The sequence below is a fragment of the Dicentrarchus labrax genome, unplaced genomic scaffold, assembly GCF_905237075.1.
Source record: "Dicentrarchus labrax unplaced genomic scaffold, dlabrax2021, whole genome shotgun sequence".
Classification (NCBI taxonomy): domain Eukaryota; kingdom Metazoa; phylum Chordata; class Actinopteri; family Moronidae; genus Dicentrarchus; species Dicentrarchus labrax.
The window spans coordinates 26,484,093-26,505,361 of NW_026136718.1; the positions used below are offsets into that span (position 1 = coordinate 26,484,093).

At 39.7% G+C, this 21,269-nt stretch overlaps 4 protein-coding genes across 8 annotated transcripts in view; all 4 read left to right on the top strand.

The window, feature by feature from the left end:
* The first annotated feature begins 152 nt into the window (after positions 1-152).
* Positions 153-3,320, top strand: zgc:109982 (uncharacterized protein LOC553564 homolog). The gene is made up of 6 exons (XM_051376037.1): positions 153-326; positions 810-971; positions 1,085-1,264; positions 1,734-1,827; positions 2,345-2,528; positions 2,663-3,320. The coding sequence occupies exons 1-6, from the start codon at positions 230-232 to the stop codon at positions 2,897-2,899; spliced, it is 954 nt and encodes a 317-aa protein (XP_051231997.1). The 5' UTR covers positions 153-229; the 3' UTR covers positions 2,900-3,320.
* A 332-nt stretch (positions 3,321-3,652) lies between these two features.
* Positions 3,653-7,705, top strand: dr1 (down-regulator of transcription 1). The gene is made up of 3 exons (XM_051376038.1): positions 3,653-4,535; positions 4,661-4,824; positions 6,479-7,705. The coding sequence occupies exons 1-3, from the start codon at positions 4,316-4,318 to the stop codon at positions 6,623-6,625; spliced, it is 531 nt and encodes a 176-aa protein (XP_051231998.1). The 5' UTR covers positions 3,653-4,315; the 3' UTR covers positions 6,626-7,705.
* Positions 7,706-7,842: 137 nt separating this feature from the next.
* On the top strand, positions 7,843-13,779 carry LOC127350755 (protein wntless homolog). 4 transcript variants are annotated; one of them, XM_051377656.1, is made up of 12 exons: positions 7,843-8,036; positions 8,234-8,497; positions 9,370-9,494; positions 9,572-9,742; positions 9,834-9,970; positions 10,976-11,144; positions 11,231-11,328; positions 11,430-11,493; positions 12,349-12,492; positions 12,607-12,690; positions 12,759-12,944; positions 13,065-13,779. In XM_051377656.1, exons 1-12 carry the CDS (start codon positions 7,931-7,933, stop codon positions 13,101-13,103), a joined length of 1,587 nt encoding a protein of 528 aa, XP_051233616.1. In that variant the 5' UTR covers positions 7,843-7,930; the 3' UTR covers positions 13,104-13,779. The 4 variants fall into 4 exon arrangements, with proteins under 4 accessions (XP_051233616.1, XP_051233614.1, XP_051233617.1 ...); XM_051377654.1 differs by having other exon boundaries at positions 12,779-12,944; XM_051377657.1 differs by having other exon boundaries at positions 12,843-12,944.
* A 1,502-nt stretch (positions 13,780-15,281) lies between these two features.
* The window catches only part of gng12b (guanine nucleotide binding protein (G protein), gamma 12b), a 28,353-nt gene continuing 22,365 nt past the window's right edge, over positions 15,282-21,269 (top strand). For both annotated transcript variants that reach the window (XM_051377215.1, XM_051377214.1), the window contains exon 1: positions 15,282-15,495. The gene's annotated coding sequence lies outside the window, so the exon portion shown is untranslated. The remainder of the gene's footprint in view (positions 15,496-21,269) is intronic.

Here is a 21,269-nt window from a genome sequence, read left to right on the forward strand (position 1 = left end):
ATAAACTTAGCATCATGTCATCATGAGCCTAAATCCTTACTAGGCTTGAGCACCATGTGTAGGCCATTCTTCATGGTAATCTCCAGCCCATGTGCTTCTGCTGAGTCGCAGACCTGTGGATTAAGGAGTGGGCTATAAAAGTGCCTCCATGTACCTCGGCTACTACCCCTCTTTTGTTCTCTTTTATTCTCTGCTGCTGGAGCTGCAAGACAAACACTAACCGGGCATAATGAACCAGAAGGTGGTACTAATCACAGGCTGCTCCTCTGGGATTGGCCTCGCCTTGGCTGTCCACATCGCAAAAGATGAGAAGAAGAGGTTCATGGGTAACTTTGCCATAACTTTACTCCTAAGCCTTGTCTTAATTTGCCATGACTGACAACTGTATTTGTGAAAATGTGTGCAATTTTATTCATAGCTGTACCAACTCAACACTGATATATTATTTTAATATATTAGGGGACAGGGTATTGCAGTTTTTAAGTCAAGGGCCTCCATAGAGGTACTTTGGGAGTACTAGTGAACATTATGCTTTTGGTTTCAGTTATTTTGTAAAATAGAAGAAATAAGAAGAAATAGTCCCAGTGTCTGCAGATTATCTTGAGCAACTGCATGGGACCTTGTTCCTGGAAATTATGTTGCAGTTTAAGTTGTCATTTTTTAATGCTTTGAACATCATAAACAAAATTCTGTTACATCCGTTGTATTGGTGTGGTCAGAAAGTGTCCAATGTCTCTTCATGGACTTTAATTTCACCAGCATTTCTGCATCCAGGTAGGAAACAAAATCACAAATTTTGTGTGTTGTAGTCTATGCCACCATGAGGAACCTAAGTAAGGGTGAAGCGCTGGTGGAGGCAGCGGGTCGGACTCTGGGCAGGACTTTGGAGATCAAACAGTTGGACGTGTGTGACGAGGACTCTATCAAAGCCTGTGTGGACAGCCTACCTGAGCGCAGGGTGGACATTCTTAGTAAGCCCACAATATTTAGCCCAGTGCAGTCAGAAAAAGTGCAGCTATTCATCGTTATTTATTCTGCAATTGCCTTAATAACATTTCTTGCCATGCTTGCCTTCCTCTCACAGTAAGTAATGCTGGGATGGGTCTGATTGGACCCATTGAGTGTCAGTCCATTGATGAGATGAGGGGTGTAATGGACACCAACTTCTTTGGGCTTGTGCGGTTGCTGAAGGAAATCCTACCTGACATGAAGAAGAGGAAAAAAGGCCATATTGTGGTTATGAGCAGCGTCATGGGCATTCAGGGTGAGGCCAGCTACATCTGTTCATTATAAGAGGATTTGTTTAGGGCTTGTTACAATTACAACAGCAACAGTTACAACAATTTTTTTTAATTTGTCTATAATTTTCTTGATTAATCAATTAGTTGATTGGTCCATAAAATGTCAGAAAACAATGAAAGATGCTGATCGGTGTTTGACAAAGCCTAAGGTGATGTCCTCAAATGCCTTATTTTGTCCACAACAACAGTTTACTCTCAGAAACCAGAACATATATATATATATATATATATATATATATATATATATATATATATTTGAGAAGCTGAAATCAGAGAATTTTGAGATTTCTTCTTAAAAAATGTCTCAAAGTGATGAATTGATTATCAAAATTGTTGACAACTAACCAATTAATCAACTAATCGTTGCAGCTCTACATCTGTTTATAGTGGCAAACATTGTATTCAGTGTCTTGCTCTGTGCTCTTTTTCCAGGAATTTTATTCAACGACATCTATGCAGCATCCAAGTTTGCAGTGGAAGGCTTTTGTGAAAGCTTGGCGGTACAAGCCCTGAGGTTCAATCTCAAGTAAGATATACTGATTCTTTTATGATACTTCTGCAGAACAGACACTCCTGCACATTTTGGTCATTTAATGTTGTACTGGTTTCTCTCTGAGATTCAGATTGTGCTTACAAAGCTCAGTAAGGGAAACAACATTCCCCTCCAGAGCCAACATGAACATGCCTGCAAACCAGCACTTCTGCACACTCATAATGCACGACCAGACACATCATTGTCTTATCATGAGAAAATATGCCAGCCAAAATAGAACAACCACAGCACACCCGGTCTGGGACAAGTCCTAACACAGCATCATTCAGTGACTGAATATTAAAGAGAATAGCTCTGCAGGGTGGTTTCAGATGGGAGTACAGGAATAGGGACATCATGTACTTGACATAAAATGTTCCATAGTATATTAAAAGTAACATTTGCTCTGTAGCATTCAGTTATCTTCTAACTTAGCATGTGGCTCTTTAGTTTACTATTGGGAGGGATCCGATTGTGCTTGCACTGTACTTCTCTCCTTTTCTTTTCTCAGTCTCAGCTTGATAGAGCCCGGGCCAGTGATAACAGAGTTTGAGCGTAAAGTCTATGATGAGGGTTTGAAGACTGATCTCACCAAAGCTGACAAAGTGACTGCTGACATGTTCATAAACATCTACTTGAAGAACTACAAACAAATCTTTGAAAGCCTTGGGCAGACTGCTGAGGATGTAGCAGAGGTAAAGTATTATTTGTCCAAAAACATTCTTCTCCTCATTATATATTGCTGACAGTAAGGCACTGAGATCAGTTCAGATACCTATGGCACCTGTGGTTTATGTTTGTGTGTATGTTTCTGTGTTTTTCCTCCCAGCATACACTCAAGATCATCACCATGGATAATCCCCCTTTCCGTCATCAGACAAACACACTTTACACACCTATGACCACACTCAAGTATGCTGACCCCAACGGTGACCTCCCGATTGACACGTTTTACAAAATGGTGTTTGAACACGACAAGGTCTTCAACGCCAGTCTGAACTTCCTCAAACTTCTGCGCTGGAGAAGTCGAAAGAGCTTTACTTTGGAAAAGGACAAGACCAACTAATAGACTCCATGTCATCTTTTTCATCTTTATGGCTAGATACATTCATGCATGCATAATTTTCCTGTGATTTTCCTTTATTTTAGTTTTAGCAAGATTTCCTTGTGATGAAACGCTTTCACAATGACTACTGTGAACAAATAAAAATATGAAAGCTATAAGTAATTGCAACAATGCTGTCCCCTTTTACATGTGTCTGTGAGCTGCAGGTCTTAAACCACACCCTGGTAGGCTACATTCTGCCGACTACCACAACTCTCTTAACTCGTTAAGCCTCCAAGCCCTACATTACACAATATGCAAGTGCTGTAGTAGACAAAACTATGCGGCAGCGACAAATTCAATGCATCTCATCGAGCATTCAGATCGTTACATTGCCTTATTGTGGAGTGATGTGTATTAAAGACATTCTAAACATTTAAAAGCATTTTTTTAAATATGACTTTGCAAACCAGTTGTGTTAGTTGTGTTATCTAGCAGATAGTGACATATTGTGTTTAAGACACAGGATTATAGGCTATTTACACATGGCCTAATCTGGGATTCAGCTGTTTGCTCTGAGCACCTGGATATTTACTGAGAACCATTTTCATAAAATATTTATGAGTGAAGGCAGATAACAGAAAACAATCAGATAAAATAAAATAGAATAGAAATAGAAATTGTGTTATTCTCTAGGCGAACAGTAGGTGGCGGTAAATACTAACTAGGCGACTTCAGACTCTTGGTGACGTCACATCCGGCTCTTCGTTTGACGTTACTTCCGGACAAATTCAAGCTAATGTTGCCCAGAATATAAAATTATAAATGAATTGCCAGCAGCTTTAAGACTGTTTGACATGTTTGTTTCATTGGGTCCATGCAAGGAAGAATAACCTGCAGTGTTGTGGCGACTTTATCTCTACCCAGCCAACTCTTCAGTCACATATGACAGGGGCTGTTCATTGTTAGCCCAGCTTTAGCTTTAGCTTTAGCCATGCTCTCACACTTCGCTTTCACTTGTCTTCTGGGTTGCGGCTTGCTTGCGACGGGGACCACAGCTACTAGCTAGCTTGGTAGCTAGCTAGCTAAGCACAATTTCCCCGGTATTTAAGGCTTTTTGTGTTCTCCTGTTTCTGCTTCAGCGTTTCTTGGACCTCTCGTTTTCTGTCACATTCCGTGTAACGTAGCAGCGGCCGCACGACGGTGGTTTTAACGCGTAAAATACGGTATTAGCTTAGTTAGCAAGCTAGCCAGCCGGCTAACTTTGAAGACACGTCTTTTTTAAAAAAACATTTAAGTTGGTGTTGACGTTATCTTGACTCGTGGAGCATACGTTAACTCCACCGGGAAGGCCTGTCAACGTCTGCTAACGTTTTTCACCACTCAGTCAGGAACCGGAGCTTTAATTTGTCTGGTTTGTGGTCAGTTTCTGCCACGATGGCTTCTTCCTCTGGGAACGACGACGACCTCACCATCCCCAGAGCAGCTATCAACAAGATGATTAAAGAAACTCTCCCTAACGTACGAGTGGCTAACGACGCCAGGGAGCTTGTGGTTAACTGCTGCACAGAGTTCATACACCTCATATCCTCAGAAGCCAATGAAATATGCAACAAGTCCGACAAGAAGACCATATCTCCTGAGCATGTCATCAATGGTGAGTCCTGGTCCATGTATGCTCGGTCTGAGGAGCACAGGAGGGGGTGTGTCCATGTCTCCGCTTTGAATTTTAAACCACAGAAAGTAATTATTTCGCTTTCACCTCTTGCTTTCACACCACAGCCCTCGAGAGCCTTGGTTTCGCATCATACATCACAGAGGTGAAAGACGTCCTGCAGGAGTGTAAAACTGTTGCTCTGAAGAGGAGGAAGGCGAGCTCTCGACTGGAGAACCTGGGTATCCCGGAGGAAGAGCTCCTCAGACAACAACAGGAATTGTTTGCCAAGGTATGATCTGAGTTACAATACAACTTAGTAACAAATCTACAGTTCTCCATGTACTGATGTTGTGGATGAGCACCCCCATATTACCGTTCATCTAACGTACAGCTGTGGGCTGGATTTCACCGTATGATCTATTGCAATGTGTGGTGTGTAATCTTGTTGTAAATGGATGTTCTGGTCCACTGACCTCCCAAAGCATGTATCACATATACCCACTCACACACACATCCATACACTGGTGGCAGAGGCTGCCATGCAAGGTGCCAACCTGCTCAGTAAGAGCGATAAAGTGCTTCCTGTCCAAAGTGCTCAGTGATATTAAGTTCACCCCTACACACACTCAAAACATTGGTGGCACAGCCATCGGGAGCAGTTTGGAGTTCAGGATCTTGCCCAAGGACAATACCTCACAAGAAATACCCCTCAAGTTAATTGAATGAGTGAATTCTTGAGAGTATTTAAAACACTTTTTGGCAGGGTCCCCCCTTGTACACAGTTTGAAAACGTTATAATGTATTAATATGTGATGTTACACATTACAGTTATGTGTAAGAAAGCAGACATTTAAATATGCAGTATTCTGGTTAATAATTTGTGATTACAGTAAAATGAACATCACATTGGATAAAAATGTGCTAGTGTAATAATAGCCAAAAATATTAAAAGACCTGCAGTCCCTGCAGGGAGAGTTATGTTATAAGCAAGTACGTATCGTAACTGTAGTGTAAAATATGAAGACAATGAAAGAGGTGGTATTGGGGATATGCTTTATCTATTTACTGATTTGAAACATGCTTTCAATTTCATAGAAAAAAATTGTGTGATGAACTTATAGAGCAGCAGGACAACTTTGTCCAAGTTACTGAGCCGACTCAATTCTAATTCTTATGATCTTTGTTATTGCACACTAACATTTTAGCACACCCACTAGAATGGGTCATTCCCCTGTTTCACTACACATATTGAGAGTGTGTGACAAATAAATCCTTAAACCCTGAATATTACTGTAAAGCAACCATTAAGTATCAGAAAATAGTAGCTGTTAAGGATACACCTCTGCCTCAGTGTCAGAACTAAACATAATGAAGTATCATAGCATCATGTGCAATGGTTCTGTAGGTAGGTCTGTGGGGGTCCAGGCTTAGGTGTGGTGCAGCATGTAACTGCTTGCAAGGGCTGCAGAGAGGCTAGTCTAGCATATTTTGTGTGTGCAACAAGACACAGTTTTAAAGAGCTGCAACTCAGATTTACATGTTGTGATGTAGCAAAGCCTTTTCCAATGCAAACTGTCTCCTTGCTTAGCTGTTGCTCTTTAAGTGAATGAGAGATTACAAACATGTACTTTGTACGTATTATAAATGAACACCAATGTCTAATAATGCATGGCACTTCATCTAGTGTTAGACTAATCAATAAATCAATGTCTTTGCAACTTACTGTATAATATAATTCAGTAATGTATTTCAGAAACCTTGGGATCATTTTTCTCATGTCTAATGCATACAGTAGCATAGTATTGAGTCAAAAATACTGTGATATTTGAGTTGCTTAGCTCTAATTTGACATCAGATATATCATCATAATGATTGCCTAATAAGCCCTGCGTTGGCCTTCCCTTATCTGATGTCTCTGCTTTGGTTTGACTGTGTGTATGCAGGCGCGGCAGCAGCAGGCAGAGCTCGCCCAGCAGGAGTGGCTACAGATGCAGCAGGCCGCCCAACAGGCACAGATGGCAGCAGCATCTGCCAGCGCCGCCCAGCAGGCCGGTTCCTCTCAGGATGAAGATGAAGAGGACGACATGTGATCCCAGGACGTCGTTCGACTTGTCCGAATCCCTTCCTGGGACCGTTTTGGCACACAAATCTCCCAGTGCTGTCATCGACAGAGACATGAGACATGTTTGACCGCTGGTATACATCAGTGTGACATGGATAAATGCACATTGGAACGGACAGTGAAGAGAAAGATGAAGGGGGATTTCAAAATCACCGCACGTTCAGATACCAGTACCTGAAAATGATTTGGATTGAGAAGGCTGTTAATAAAGTTTTGGATTAATCTCTTCTTTCCCCCCTTTTTTCCATTTGCTTCTGTTTAATTATGTCTTGACATTATGTTGTGAGTAATTTGTAGATTTCTGGATGTGTTGTGGACACAGAAGGCCAACGTTGCCTGGGATATGTCAGTGAGTTTTGGTGATAATGCAGCAAGTGTTCGCTCCTTCAGGTACTGCACCAGATAGCTTACTTCTGTTATCCGTTGTGCTTGATCACTTTTGGTGGTTTAGGAGAACGGCTCTAGAATAATTTCGGAGCTGTCGGTTTCTCCTTTCATCATGGTGAATTTTTACAGAGACTTTTCATTTATTCCCCTTTAGTATATTTGTTTAACAGAGGATCATTTTTAGGGGTTGTGAATATTGGAATAAAGATAGATAAATTGACATTTTGTTTAAATTTTAGCACATTCAGATACTTTATGTTGAATTTGCTTTCTACCTTGAACCAACCACAGTATTGATAATTACCCACACCGTTCCGAAACAGTATATTTTCATCTCATAGAACCAAAGATAGAGGACAGACTAACAACCCAGAGTTACTGTTTTTTTAAAGGTGTAGGTGCTACTGTGATTCTCGTTGCTGACTCTGGGTCAGTATAAACAATGTTAAGGATTATTAACCTATGACTTTGTAAGATGCTTTGATATCCAGACTGAATTTGTTATTTCCCCTCTCCTCGGGTGCAGTATCAAACATTTGCATTGTGACTGTGGTCAATCCTCAGTGTAAAGACAAGTAACCTTAGTTGTGACACACATTCACTCGCCTATGCTACAAAGTTGTATTCTTTAAGCAATAAAGGAGTCATGTTTTATAGACAATTGTTTTGTGTTTTTTAATCATACAACAACAATTTTTTTTTTCTTATTATGAATCCAAACACATGATGGTTATACCCCCTCCCCCCTCTGCACTCACTGTTTGACGTTGATTTCTTCCTCCTCCTGGGAGAGTCGTGTGTGAGCCGGTATGCGGACAGCAGAGGAGCACTTTACCTGCTGGGACCACAGGCTTGTAGTTTCAGGTTAATAAATTCTCTTTTAGAAATGGCAGGAGCAATCATAGAGAACATGAGCACTAAGAAACTGGTTATCTTGGGATTCTTTATTCTTGTTTTCCAAGTTATTTCCATTTTGGTTGGAGCACTAATTGGTAAGTTGCCAGATTTTTATTACTTTGTTTATTAAATTGTTGTAATTAGTAATTGTATTATGGTTTGTGTTGGAAGTGCCCCAAAAATCTATATTTAAACAGCTGTCTCTCGGTGTGGCTAAAAAAAGAACCTTTATTCTGTCTGTACTTAACAGAACATAAACATGTTTCTGACAGATTATTCATCTCTGCCATAGCTCCCAGTCCTACCAGTGCCATTCGCTACTTGGCTACCAAATGCATCAATCACCACAGGGAACGCGGCTGGCTTGTACCGTGGGGACCAAATCAGTGCCAGCAGATCCACAGTTTCGATGAGCCACTGGCAAAAACACTGGATGCCAATGACATCGTGTTTGCTGTGCATGTACCTCTTCCTAACAAGGAGATGAGCCCCTGGTTCCAGTATATGCTGGCTGTTCTACAGTTTGACATTGCTTTCAAAATGATCAATCAGATCGGTAAGAGTCTGTCAGTAATTTAAAGTCCCCCTCCAGTCATAAATACGATTTTCTTCTGGCTCTACAGTGTGCTGTTTGAATGCTGTATGTGCAGAGTCTGACACTAGGAGGATGTTTTCACATTCATCTGCTGAAAGTGGAAAGTTTCTCTGTGCTCATTGAAAAGCTGATTTTTAAGGGGCGGGGCCTACCAGCATGATTGATGACATCATTAATAGTTTGGAGGTAAGTCCTGGTCCACTATACAACTTGTACAGTGTGATGTACAAACTTGAAGCCACCAGTGCACATCCACTGAGAAGCAGGAGTAGATGATTTTTCTGTGGAAAACACACATCAGACACATATTATAGTTCCAAGCAGACAATTTGTGTAGTTTTGTTTTTCTTTAAGTTTTTATTGCCTTTTTATTGATAGTGACAGCTGAAGGTAGACAGAGAGAGGGGATGACACGCAGCAAAGGGCCACAGGTCGGATTGGAACCCTAGGCCGCTGCAGCAAGGACTCAGCCTCGGTACATGGGACACCAGCTCTACCGACTGAGCTAACCGCGCACCTGACTATTTGTATGGTTGTCTGAAAGGTCCAGTGTGTAGGATTTAGTGGCATCAAGCAGTAGAGTTGCACATTTTGACTTTGTTGTTTCAAAACAAGAATACCCCTATGTACAGCCAGTGTTTGGTTTGTGCCTTCTGGATTCGATTCCTATATGCAGGTGATCATACACTAATGAAAACACACCTATGCCTATTACAGTATATTTTATTTCTGCTGCTGATAGAACCTCTTAAATGTTACACACTGGACCTTTAATCCAAGTCCATTCTTTTGACTGTTATCTAATAAAGCCAATCGTGTCCCTGTCTGTTTAGAAGAGGATGTTATCATCACTATTGATGCTGGCCTGGCATACAGGGATGATTTGATATCTGACTGGACCACTGAGTTTCGCTCGGTGGAGCAGAGGCCGCTCAGGTGCACATTCCCAGTCCCTAAGGTGAACCTGCATAACTGCATTTAATACATGCAAATAAAGTCTTTCACATTTGCTTCTGCTTAACTAAACTGTAACAGTCCACGTTGTTGCAGACATATGAAAATGAAGGCCGCTTTTATCACTGTGACCCAATACCATTCATGGAACTGGGAAGTGTGGCCCACAAGTATTTTTTGATTAACCTGCGCTTGCCAGTGAATGACACAGTGAATGTTGGCATCGGAGAAATAAAGGACATCCAAATAGTGGTGAGTTTAATTCTCATAGTTTAACTTTCATTATATGTTTCGATTGAATTCAGCTGTTACATTCAAACATTTAATGTCCCTCTTCCCTAAGGGCATCCACCAGAATGGAGGTTTCACTACAGTGTGGATCAGCATGAAGACTGTGTTCAGTCCCTGGATATTTGGGGCAACGGTTTGGTACTGGCACAGGCTCAGCCTCATGGCAAGACCTCCAGTGCTTTTGGAAAGGTATGAGCCAAGAAGGAAGAATGGTTAAATGTATTAATCAAACCAACTGCTTTGTAGTAGTAATGTGAAGCTATACCAGGAATATTGTATGGAAGCCTAATGTGTATTAAATAAGTTACACATTATGATGAGTGTATAATGATAAACAATCACTGGAATACATTTGATCCCCTGAGAGAGAGAGAGAGAGAGAGAGAGAAAGAGAGAGAAAGAGAGAGAGAGAGAGAAAATCAAAATGTCTTTTTTAGAAAGTCTTTTGTTTTGTTCATAATGGTATCTTTCAAACTGACACTTTTATTTCATGTTATTTCATAATGTCACTTTCATTTTGTAAAGCTAGTTTGTTGCTAGTTAGCTAGTTGGCAGTTGTGAGGGCGACTAGGGGGACGTGATTAGTTGAATGGTGAGGGGGTGGGAATTGGTGACAGCTTCACTGTCAGGAAAAGTTACATTATGAAATGAAAAGTGATTAATGAGTAATAAAATATATATTATATATAAATATATAAACTCCAGTAAAACTTGATAGAAAAACAATACTGAGCTGAGTTTTAGTAATTTAGCTATTTTTTTTTGTTTATTTATGTTTTGTACTTATATTTTGTCTTTATTTCATAATGTCTTCATTTGTTATTTACTTGATATTGAACCCTTTGGGCCTCCATACAATCCCTCCATTTCTACATATGAACAGGTTTTAGATATATTATTGCAGACTGACTACACTATCATCTCAAGGTTGAGTGAAGTTATACAACACAGCTTCATTGCTCTTAAGTTAAACCACTGAGTGCAGCCCAGAGTGAACTTAAAGCCAGAGGTAAACCTTCTGTCGTACTTGTAAGAGGTATACACTGCTTCAGGGCATGGGTAGAGCAAGGAAAATGAAAAATGCTTAATCTTAAGTGCACCATTGGTCTGGTAGAACCAGGGCAATACTCTGCCTGCAGCAGAAAGTTACTTTTTTTTAAGAGCAAAGTCATAGTATGTATTTGCCTTGTACAGAGTGATTTTTGCTCTGGGTATCTCTATGACGTTCCTGAACGTGCCGGTGGAGTGGCTGTCTCTGGGCTTTGAGTGGACGTGGATCCTGCTGTTTGAAGATGTCCAACAGGGCGCCTTCTACTCTGCACTCTTCTGTTTCTGGATCATCTTCTGTGGTGAACACCTCATGGTAAGCACCTTTTAGTTGTTCTCTCTTCCTTACTTTTCTCCATACTTCATGATAGTTATGCCTTTCCTTTTTATCAACAAATTTAGGACCAAAGTCAGAGGAATCAGCTCTCAGCATACTGGTGGCAGGTTGGACTGGTGGTGTTTGGCTCATCTGTTCTACTTATATTTGACCTGAGTGAAAGGTAATGACAAGGCTGCTTTTAATGAGGTCTGTAGTGTTATGATTATATATTTCTGTAAATATGTATGTTCTTTATTTTTTATTTTTTTATTACTTATAAAGGGGGGTTCATTTGACCAACCCTTTCTACAGTGTTTGGGCATCAGAAACTGGGACGAGGGTGGCTGTATCCTTTAGATATTTATATTGTATTATAAAAAAGTCTGATTTTGGCTTCCAAGAACATACTTTAAAGATCCCCTCCAGTCATGTATTACAACCATCGACATATAATAGATGACATGTCATGTCTCTTCACTTCCTCCCACTGTACAAAAATGAAGCCAAATATCCCAGAAATGGCTGCTGCCATGTTTTACCATTTGGAGCCAGAGTCTGCATAGCAGTGATTGGGGTCAGCGCTGCAGTATCGAGGTCCCGCCCAAACATCTAGCCAACTCAGTCACAAAAATTAACACTTAAACAAACTTCAGCATAATAAGAATTATCTAAAATGCCAGAAACCATCTTCGGGAAATTTCTTTTTGACGTATACTTTGATTTTTTAATTTGGCCCATGTCCCATCCGATCCCTTTATGACCAACACTGCAATCAGCCACCAGGGAGCAATTGAGATGTTTTAGCTACTCTTTTGGAGAGCTCTCATGTCGTCCATCTTTATATATGTCAATGATTATAAGAAGATGATGTCTCCTACTTAACTGTAAAGTCCATTCTCAGTGGATGTGCACTGGTGGCTTCAAGTTTCTACATCACACTGTACAAGTTGATACTGGACCAGGACTTACATCTAAACTCACTATGATGTCACAAATCATGCTCATACCCCTTAAAATCAGATTTCCAATGAGCACATTTCAGCAGATGAATGTGAAAACATCCTTCTAGTGTCAAACTCTGCGCATACAGCATTCAAACAGCACACTGTAGGAACAATAAGAAACACTGATTTCTAGGTGGAGGGGGTCTTTAAATGTAGTTCTCTCTGTGTCTGTGTCTTTTCCTTGACTGTTATCCCAGATTACCTTCATTATTGTGGCAGGGATTTCTGTTTGTCTGTATTTCCTGTCCCTGTGTGGCGTGGTACATTGTGTGTTCAGGAACATTGGTGGGAAAACACAGCAACTTCCTGCAATGCCAGAGGCTAGGAGACTGCGTTATAAGGTTTGATTGGTTTATTTTAATACCTGAATCACAAATAAAAAAGTAAAACATTGGCAGTAAATTATACAATAGGTGAAACAATATCCCGTCTTTCACTCTTGCTGGTTTTGGCAGGGAATAATCTTCAGGTTCAAGTTTTTGATGCTGGTAACACTAGCATGTGCAGCCATGACTGTCATCTTCTTCATCCTAAATCAAGTAAGTCTTAACTGCTGGTTTTATGACCTTTATGTTATTACTTACCTCAGCTCTTAAAATGATTTTAGCTTTATTTATTTTTCACCAGGTCAGTGAAGGTCACTGGCACTGGGGAGACTATACTCTCCAAGTCCACAGTGCTTTTCTTACAGGGATCTACGGCATGTGGAACCTGTATGTTTTCAGCATTATCTTCCTCTATGCCCCCTCCCACAAGCACAACAAAAACAAGTCAGGAGACAGTCAACAAACAGGTCTGTAGCATTTCAAGTTCACTGTTGAAATCCAGTTCTCAAATGAAAAAACAAATGAAAGAGACATGCAGTGTCCTGTATCAGTAGCTGTTTGCCTAACATTATGTTCACTATTAACAGATACGCTGGAGAAGCCAGAAAGCCAAGAGAGCCGGCTGACATGTGGAGAGCAGGGGCCAACAGAGACCTACAGGATCACTGGGAAGGTGGCTGAGGAGTAACTGCCAGGCTCAGTGTAGTTTAGAAAACATGTTTTTTTGTGTTATTTCATTATAATAGCTCTACTGTGTTTAACCCATGCAGACTTTCTAGAATAATGTGTGACATGACACAAAACATAGATAATAGGGAACAGTGAAAGTTATAGGGAGGTGCTGTAAGTCAGTAGATCCTCCTAAATGATATACACTCTACCTTTAATACATCAAATAATTGAGAGGGTATTTATTATCATTCTCAGATCCTAGTCTTTATTTTCCCTGTAATCAGTATGTTATATGATTATTGATATCATATTGTACATTTTCTGGGAAGTTATTAGGAATCTGAGATGGGAATGTTTGTTTTTGGCTAAACCATTGGATTGATAATATAAAAGCACTTTATCACACTTATGCAAAGTACTGTAAATTGAATACTGTCTCTAACCTGTCATGCTTATTGATTGCTGGAACACCCAGAGATATAAAGAGATAGATACTTCAATATAAATAATATGGACACATTTCTGGCAGAAAAAAAAATTCTCTTATGGTGTGCTTATTAAACTAAATTAGTGTCACAGTGTCAGAGGGCAACCCTCGCAGTAGCCAGAAGGCCGAATCAGTGAATCTTACAATGCAACCCTCGCAGTAGCCAGAAGGCCGAATCAGTGAATCTTACAATGCCTAGAATACACTGATGTCTGAAGGTTTTTTTGTCTTTCCTTGGATTTTTTTTTCTTTTTTAGAAAAAATAGATTCACACGTTACAGTATGTGATGTGATTATTTGTCTATTAGCCCGGTCTCCTGTCAATCAACTGCAGAATCAATAAAATGTAATTAGTTATATGCTTTGTATCTAGACTTAAACATACAGTGTTTGGTGTATTTTCTATTAAATGACCACATTCATTCAGACATCATATAACCTACTGCCCTGTGCTTTTCTGACATGCATGTCAACTACAAAATATTACTCAGTAAATCTATTTGTAAAAAAGTATATAATAAGTATATAAATATATCAAAATCACAGAAGACATTTGGTTTTATTTGATGTGACCAATTGTTTATGCTGAATATGTAAAAAGGATTTGATTTGCACTGAAAAAGATACTTAAAGAGAAAAATTTACATTTTTGTGGCTGCATTCATTTTTTTATTAGAATAGATTAGCTAGATAAGATATATATTTTTAGTGTTTGAAGTATTCAGATTAGATTACATTTTTTTTTCATTTGCAATGGAATTTGTTTTCAGTAACTGACTACATTTTAAAGTTATCTGAACTAACACTGGTAATCCAGACATGAATGTCTGTAAACCAGGCAACTCAAACTCAAATTTCTCAAATTGCCTTGGGGCCACTGCTGGTATTGTCATCTCACAGGAGGGCCACTGCAACGTTCAAGTGCTTCATGAAAGCGTTACATCTTACACCTAACACATATACCTCTCATCCCCCCATTCCTACAACACACACACACACACACACACACACACACACACACAAATGCATTAATGCTATGTCCTGTTGCCTTCCCCAGAGTTCCCCCTTTCCCTTCACAGCCATGCCAAAAGTTCAGTTTTTTAAGCTTGATAGAGCCTCATAGATGCACTTCCAATCCTCAGTGAATTGCTTGGTTTTGTTGTTATCCTCAGACAATGTCTCTTCTATGTTCAAATATTACCTCATCTTTTCTTTCCATATCTGTAAAGTAGGGGCCTTTATTTTTCCCCAGTGTTTTAAAATGAGCTTCATATACACAAGGGAGGAGAACATAATCTGCCATCCCACAGGATATCTTATTTTCTTCAGAGAAATACACAGATCAGCTGCAAACTGCATTTTTGTTTTACAATTAATATTTGATATTTATGTCATATGTCATGTTGTTTGCAGCCCAACAAATAAAGCCACAAAACCTGCTCCCTTGTTATCAGCGCATTGACTTTTTATACTTTTAAATTCTTTTATAATAGAGTTGTGTTTTTATTTTAATTGTATGTGAAGAAGTAGTTTAAATTGGTACTTGGTCCCTTTTCTATAGCTGTATGTACAGAATGGCCTGGTGGCCAAACGCGCCGGCAGAGGGCGCTGTTGTCTCCTCCCAACAGGAGAGAAGAAACCCAGCCCAGCAGCTCAGCAGCCGCCAGCAGCAGATGACTGCCTCCGTGTCTCCTGTCTCTGCGCTCCACATCAACAGGACTCAATGTTTGTCCTCCGCGTCCTCAAACTTTTCATTCCACACAACTAGTGCGCATGTTTTCATGAAAGGAGCTCCACTGGCGTCGTTTCATGGCTCTACTTTGAAGGAATCAACAACTCTGTCGGATCCGAGAGGCCAGGTGAGTATCAGCACACAGATTACACCAATAATCTTTTAGCAAGTGTCTGTAACATGATGACATGACAGCGGTGTGTGTGGACAGTAATGCTGTGGTTAAAAAACAGCAGCAGGTACAACTGTGGCCTCCAGTCCATCAGCATTACCCTGACAGCAGTTTGTGGAAACAAGTGTTTGTTCTGTAAGTGTTAGTCAGATTTACATGCTGGATACAGTCTCTTCTGGGTGGTAAACAGGTGTTTTAAAGCAGCATGAGTGACATACTAAAGAGGAATAAAAGAGAAGGAAATGACTTGCTTCTTCTCTCAGGGATACCATGGACGAGTGTCTCTGAGAAGCTCAAGTATGTTGTTAAATTTTCTTTGAAAGTCGGTGGATATCAGGGCATTTTATTCTCCATGCAAAGCCTACTTGGTGTTAAATAGCTTTCCTTCTTTAAAGTCCCAATAATAAATCAGGAAGAAATCAAACGTTTAGGCTGTGCTTGGAAACACACTTTGGAAAGTTAGGAAAATGAGAGAATACAGTATCACATCAGATCCACAGTGGGGACCTTGGAACTCTTTAGTGAAACCTTTTAGTTAGGACGATTGACCTAACCATGATCTCACCCCAGGTTCTAAGTTTCAACAGGTGAACTAAGAAAAAGAGACAACACCCTTATGATCTCTGTTTTAAAAGTTCTCTGCAAAACATCCTGCCATTTGTTTTGTCACAATCCATACATTTGTATAAAAAACCTGCAAGATGACACATTGAGAACTTTTTTTCTCGCTCAAAACCAACAGATCTTTTTTTGAAGGAAAAACAATTTAGTGCCCCATATATGGGAACAGGATTAAATGAAAAACAGCCTTGCCTTATGGCCTACAGCTGAGATGGGTAGTGTTGGTTTGGGAAAGAGCTGAAAATGTAATTAATTGACAGTAAATTGATTGATCGATTAAGTCATTTTCCATAGTCAGTTTTGGTTTGTCTAATGCATGGATTTACTACTACAACTCTATGTGTCAAATTAAAGTAAATTTGGAGGTTTAGAGTAGTGGCTGGGGCCTTTTTGAAGACGTCTCCTGGGGCTTCAGGAAGTTGTTCTGGACATCAATATTTCTGTTGACACATTGTGGACCAAATGAGAAATGGATTTGTTGACACAATATTTGTAAGTTTTTGCAGATTCATTCACATTGAATTCTGTTGTCATTGTGACGCTGATATACAAAATCTAAAGGGGGAAGACATCAGTAGTTGTATTATCTTAGATGTCCATGCAGGTATCCAGAAACCAAAAATACTGAAAGGCCAAATGTTGTTTTAGGTTTTGTATACCTGACTTATACCAAATACTTTGGAATATGTGTTATTAGTACAATTGAAATATTGGAGCCATCTTTTTAAATTAAGCAGTCTATTATATGAGTAATTGCACTCTTACAGAAAGTTCCTATCTTAAAGGTCATGTGTGTAACATTTAAGAGGATCTATCTTAAGTCTTAAGTTGAGATAGGAAGAGTCTAAGATGGGATTTTTCCCTTTTTGGTATTACAGATGCAACTCCTAACTAAATTTAGGAATCCCATCTTATCTTACCTTATACTATCTGCCTGTTACCTAGCAACCTATGCTACTTTTCTCATCTCGCTGAGCTAAACAACTATGTAACTGCTTTTTCTCATTGAAACATAAAAATGTAAACTTTTAGAGAAATAACTCTTTGTAATATTTTCATAAACTTTAACAGTATCCAGACAGTAGTAAATAAGAGAGATAGACGAAAGCAACCAATCAGAGACAAGAAAGATAGTTGTTGCGTCGATTCCTAGGTTGTCAAATAGTGACACTTTGGGTTGATGGCCTGAAGCTTCAGGACCCAAGTGTCTGTTTTTCTCGGTTCTGATTGGTTGTTGTGAAAGTTTCAGCAAATACAGTGTGACATAAAGGTTATTTTTATAAAAGTTATCTACTGCAGCATTATGATTTGGGGAATTTAGGATGCTTGTGTAATACACTTTTCTTATCTTAAGTTGGATAGGAACTGTTTAACTGTAATGGCTTTTGTTCCAAAAACAGCTCCTAACTCTAATCTCCATGGTTACCAAACAGTTAAGATAGGATCTACAAGTTAGGAAGTTTCTGTAATGCAGCTACTAAACTTTGCAGTGCCGGTTAATGCGTTTGATTTTTAAAGGCATCTTCTGCTCTGACAAGAATAGCCTCTGACTGAGATAGCTGTTGGTAGCTTGTTTCACTCCCAGGTGTACCCATGACATTATGGTAATAGTGATTTTTACTGTCTGAACAGATGCTACCCTGTGTTTACTTCCACATGCAAAAATTACAGTAGCAGGAGCAACAAGTGGTAACTAGAGCTCCAGTGCTCAGAACAACTTCATTCATCCATTCCACCCCATTCAGTTCATCTTTGTCAGGAAAAGGCTCCCAACCTTACCATGTGAATTAAACAACCAAGATGTGAACATGTTAACAGTATGTATCAAATTGATACATTTATAGTGTAATGTTTCATATTTTTGGTTACTTGGACATCTGTTCCTGTAAATCTTAATAATCGTAATATATGATCATGGCACTGTGTTTCAAACAGAATCTGTGTTTTGTTCTAATATTTACCAGTGAAAGCATATAATGTGCTGTGCAACAGACCAGAAAAGAGAAGGCATCACAGTGTTCTTAAAGGCATACCAGAATATTTTTCAGTTTATCTTTTCAGCAACATGGCTTCTGGCAGTTGAGTGTGACCCCACCTGAGTGGGTTTCTGGCACTGACGTGGGTTTTTTGGCTGCGTTGCCTGGTTACACCACAGTCACTGGCGCAGACCTTAGCATGGTTTAATCTCGTGAGAGCGTCGCCCCCCCACTCTCCCCCTTCCTCCCTCTATCCCTCGACTCAAATTCCACGCTTGGCCTCCGGGGAGCTCGTCTGTGCGTCACTGCTCTGGTCACAAAGACCTTCAGAGAATGCTTCCAGTCAATACAGTGGAGCCACCGCCGTCAGCCTCCGGCCCCTGTTAGTCCACGGCAATATGTGAAAAATGTTCTACTGCCTTGACACACGTCAGAGCTCTCTCAGCCTCCTCACCGGAGCGTATCCCAGTGATGAAGGTATTATACAGTCACTGAGTATGGGTGGAAATGTCACCCATATGAGGCTGCTTAGTACACAAAGCATTACCTGCTTATCAACCAGTGATGAAGGCTTTCATAATGGACCTCTATTTGTTATATTGGCTTTCCATTTTCAACTTGATAGTATGTGTACATGCTCACTAGTATCCCAGAAATGTCTTTAATCACATTTCTGAAATTTGTAGATATTGGCCACAGAGATGTCTGCCTTCTTTAAAATATAATAGAACCAGATGGCACTCGGGCCTGTGTAAATCCTGCGCTGTCACAAGCACAAGCTTCTCATCCTCAAGGAGACGAACTTCTCAAACACCCTCTGTGTGGTGATACATTAAAGAAAGTACATGAAACTGCTCACAACAAGGTCTGTCCCTTTAAGTAATTAGTTGATATATAACACATAATAGGAAATAATTCAATTTATTCATTTATCAAGTAAAAATGCAGAAAGTGATCTGATTCCAGCTTTTCAAAGATGACTGCTGTTTAGACAAAACAAACTACTGATTTATTATAGCGATTTTTTTCTTTCGATTTTTTCTCTAACATCCTGGTTTCTGTGGAAACAACCCAGATTGAATATTGTGTTTTGAGTCAATTTTTTTTCCTGACAGAATATTCCAAAAAACTGATCACAACAAGAGTGTGCATGTTCATGTTATAGTGTGTAACTGTGTGAGCTTCTTTATTCTACGTGCTGTTTTACATTTTGATACATTTGATGCAGCCCTGGTACACCAATTCTTTATATCACACTTGTCACTTATCAAACACTATTTTGTACATTATATATACTGGCTTTTATATTTGAAGTGGATTTAGCTGTGGGGGAGAATATGGAGGTGAAAGCATTCCCTCATTTTTTGGGATGTTTTTGACTGGGGTGGGATGCTGATGTCAAGTAGCTGAGTGTTGCCTTGGCAACCTGGCAGTAGCACAGATGAAATTAGGCCTCCATAGTTCTCCTCATTGATGTTACTGGGTTAGCAGACTGCCACACATACATTCACACACTGACTGCAAATTGAGGCTTTATTCTTACTGTCAGTCCCTTTTGGTCATGCATCTCTAATTCAGAGCAGTCTGTAGAGAAGCAACAAGTGTGAGCCACATATTTTGTTTTGCAACATATAATCCTACATGAGTTTGGAAATTGATTGACAATAGTTGCTGCCTGAAATAAAAGAGCAGTTAAATGTGCATTTTGGTTGCTTATAAATTCAAAATAAGAGCTTTTTAAATTCTCCCTCCAGTCAAAAATCAGTTGTTCTTCTTGTTCCTACAGTGTGATGTTTGAACAATGCATGTGCAGAATGTGACACAAGAAGGATGTTTTCACCTGATGATGTGAAAGACAGCATCACAATAGTATGGAAGTTAAGTGTGATGTAGAAACCTGAAGCCACGAGTGCACATACGCTGAGAATGGACCACAGTAAAGTAGAAACAACATAGAAAAACATATTAGACACAAGCTATTGTTCTGAGCAGATTATATATGTCTTAAGACATGACTGGAGGGGATCTTTAATTGTATTAATTCACTTTTATAAAACCCCTGTGACTTCCTGGAAACTACGTCATCAATATCCTCCTTTTCTAAACAGTTTATGCTTTGATCAGATAGTGTGAGGAGAAAGCGCTGCCTTGCTGGTGCTCTTCCTGTCCCTGTGGCAGGATGTCCTTGCAGCTCCCGGATCATTCACCCTGCAGAGTGACACACAGGCCTATGTGACAGTAGCCAGGTCACCGGCTAGTGTCATCCTGTGTATGATCACACTGACACTGTGGGACCTGTCATATTGCTGCAGTGGGATATTTATAGACATGTGCTTTGTGCAGTCCCACATGATATGCAGCTCGACTGACACAATTACACAAACCAACCGCAGGGTCTGTTGTGTATCTGTGCAGCATCAAGGGAATGAGTCTCCTAATAGATCCATTGTCATTAAATTCAGTTATCCTTCTTTTATGCCCTCCTCCAGTCAACTGGTTCCTGTGGGTGAAGTATGCACTGATGTGTAATTGGTTGGTTGGGTTGCACAGTGTCTCTCAGTGTGTTTTAATGAAGATAGACCTATTGAACACCTACTATAAATAAAAAAAGTCAATCAAAAGTACAAATTTAAAGTGATGTGTGTATGTGCATATACTTCCATTATTTCCACCATTAATGTTTGTTACAATGGCAAATGCTACCCCGTTATGTATTTATTTTAAGAGAGAAGCAAGAATGAACTGTATGCATTCCAGTATTAATAAAGATACATAACAGTTACATTTAAATAAATGCATGCACAAATGAATAACTGAATAAGGATGTAAGTGGTAAGCTAGTGAGGAAGCATTGTTGATGACACCCATATTACCACTGTGTGCGTTACCTGAGAGAGGTGTTATTGTCTTGATGACATTGCAGGTGGTTAGTCTTTCGATAACTGTGTGCTGTTGTGTGTGTGGAGCACAGATTTGTAAATACTCATTATGTAAAGCTTTAAATTGATGTCATAATCTTTATTATATGGTGTTTAGTTCCCGTTAGGCTGCGTTATACTGACCTAAAACAACCCTCCGCCACCCTGCCCTGATACTGGACAGCATGGTCAATTATAAACTAGACAAGGAAGT

Coding starts and splice junctions, on each gene's coding strand:
- zgc:109982 (XM_051376037.1), top strand. CDS start 230: ATGAACCAGAAGGTGGTACTAATCACAGGCTGCTCCTCTGGGATTGGC. Junction 327..809: donor TGAGAAGAAGAGGTTCATGG/GTAACTTTGCCA, acceptor TGTGTGTTGTAG/TCTATGCCACCATGAGGAAC. Junction 2,529..2,662: donor CTGCTGAGGATGTAGCAGAG/GTAAAGTATTAT, acceptor TTTTCCTCCCAG/CATACACTCAAGATCATCAC.
- dr1 (XM_051376038.1), top strand. CDS start 4,316: ATGGCTTCTTCCTCTGGGAACGACGACGACCTCACCATCCCCAGAGCA. Junction 4,536..4,660: donor TCCTGAGCATGTCATCAATG/GTGAGTCCTGGT, acceptor TTCACACCACAG/CCCTCGAGAGCCTTGGTTTC. Junction 4,825..6,478: donor AACAGGAATTGTTTGCCAAG/GTATGATCTGAG, acceptor GTGTGTATGCAG/GCGCGGCAGCAGCAGGCAGA.
- LOC127350755 (XM_051377654.1), top strand. CDS start 7,931: ATGGCAGGAGCAATCATAGAGAACATGAGCACTAAGAAACTGGTTATC. Junction 9,495..9,571: donor GCACATTCCCAGTCCCTAAG/GTGAACCTGCAT, acceptor AAACTGTAACAG/TCCACGTTGTTGCAGACATA. Junction 12,691..12,778: donor TCTTCTTCATCCTAAATCAA/GTAAGTCTTAAC, acceptor ATTTTTCACCAG/GTCAGTGAAGGTCACTGGCA.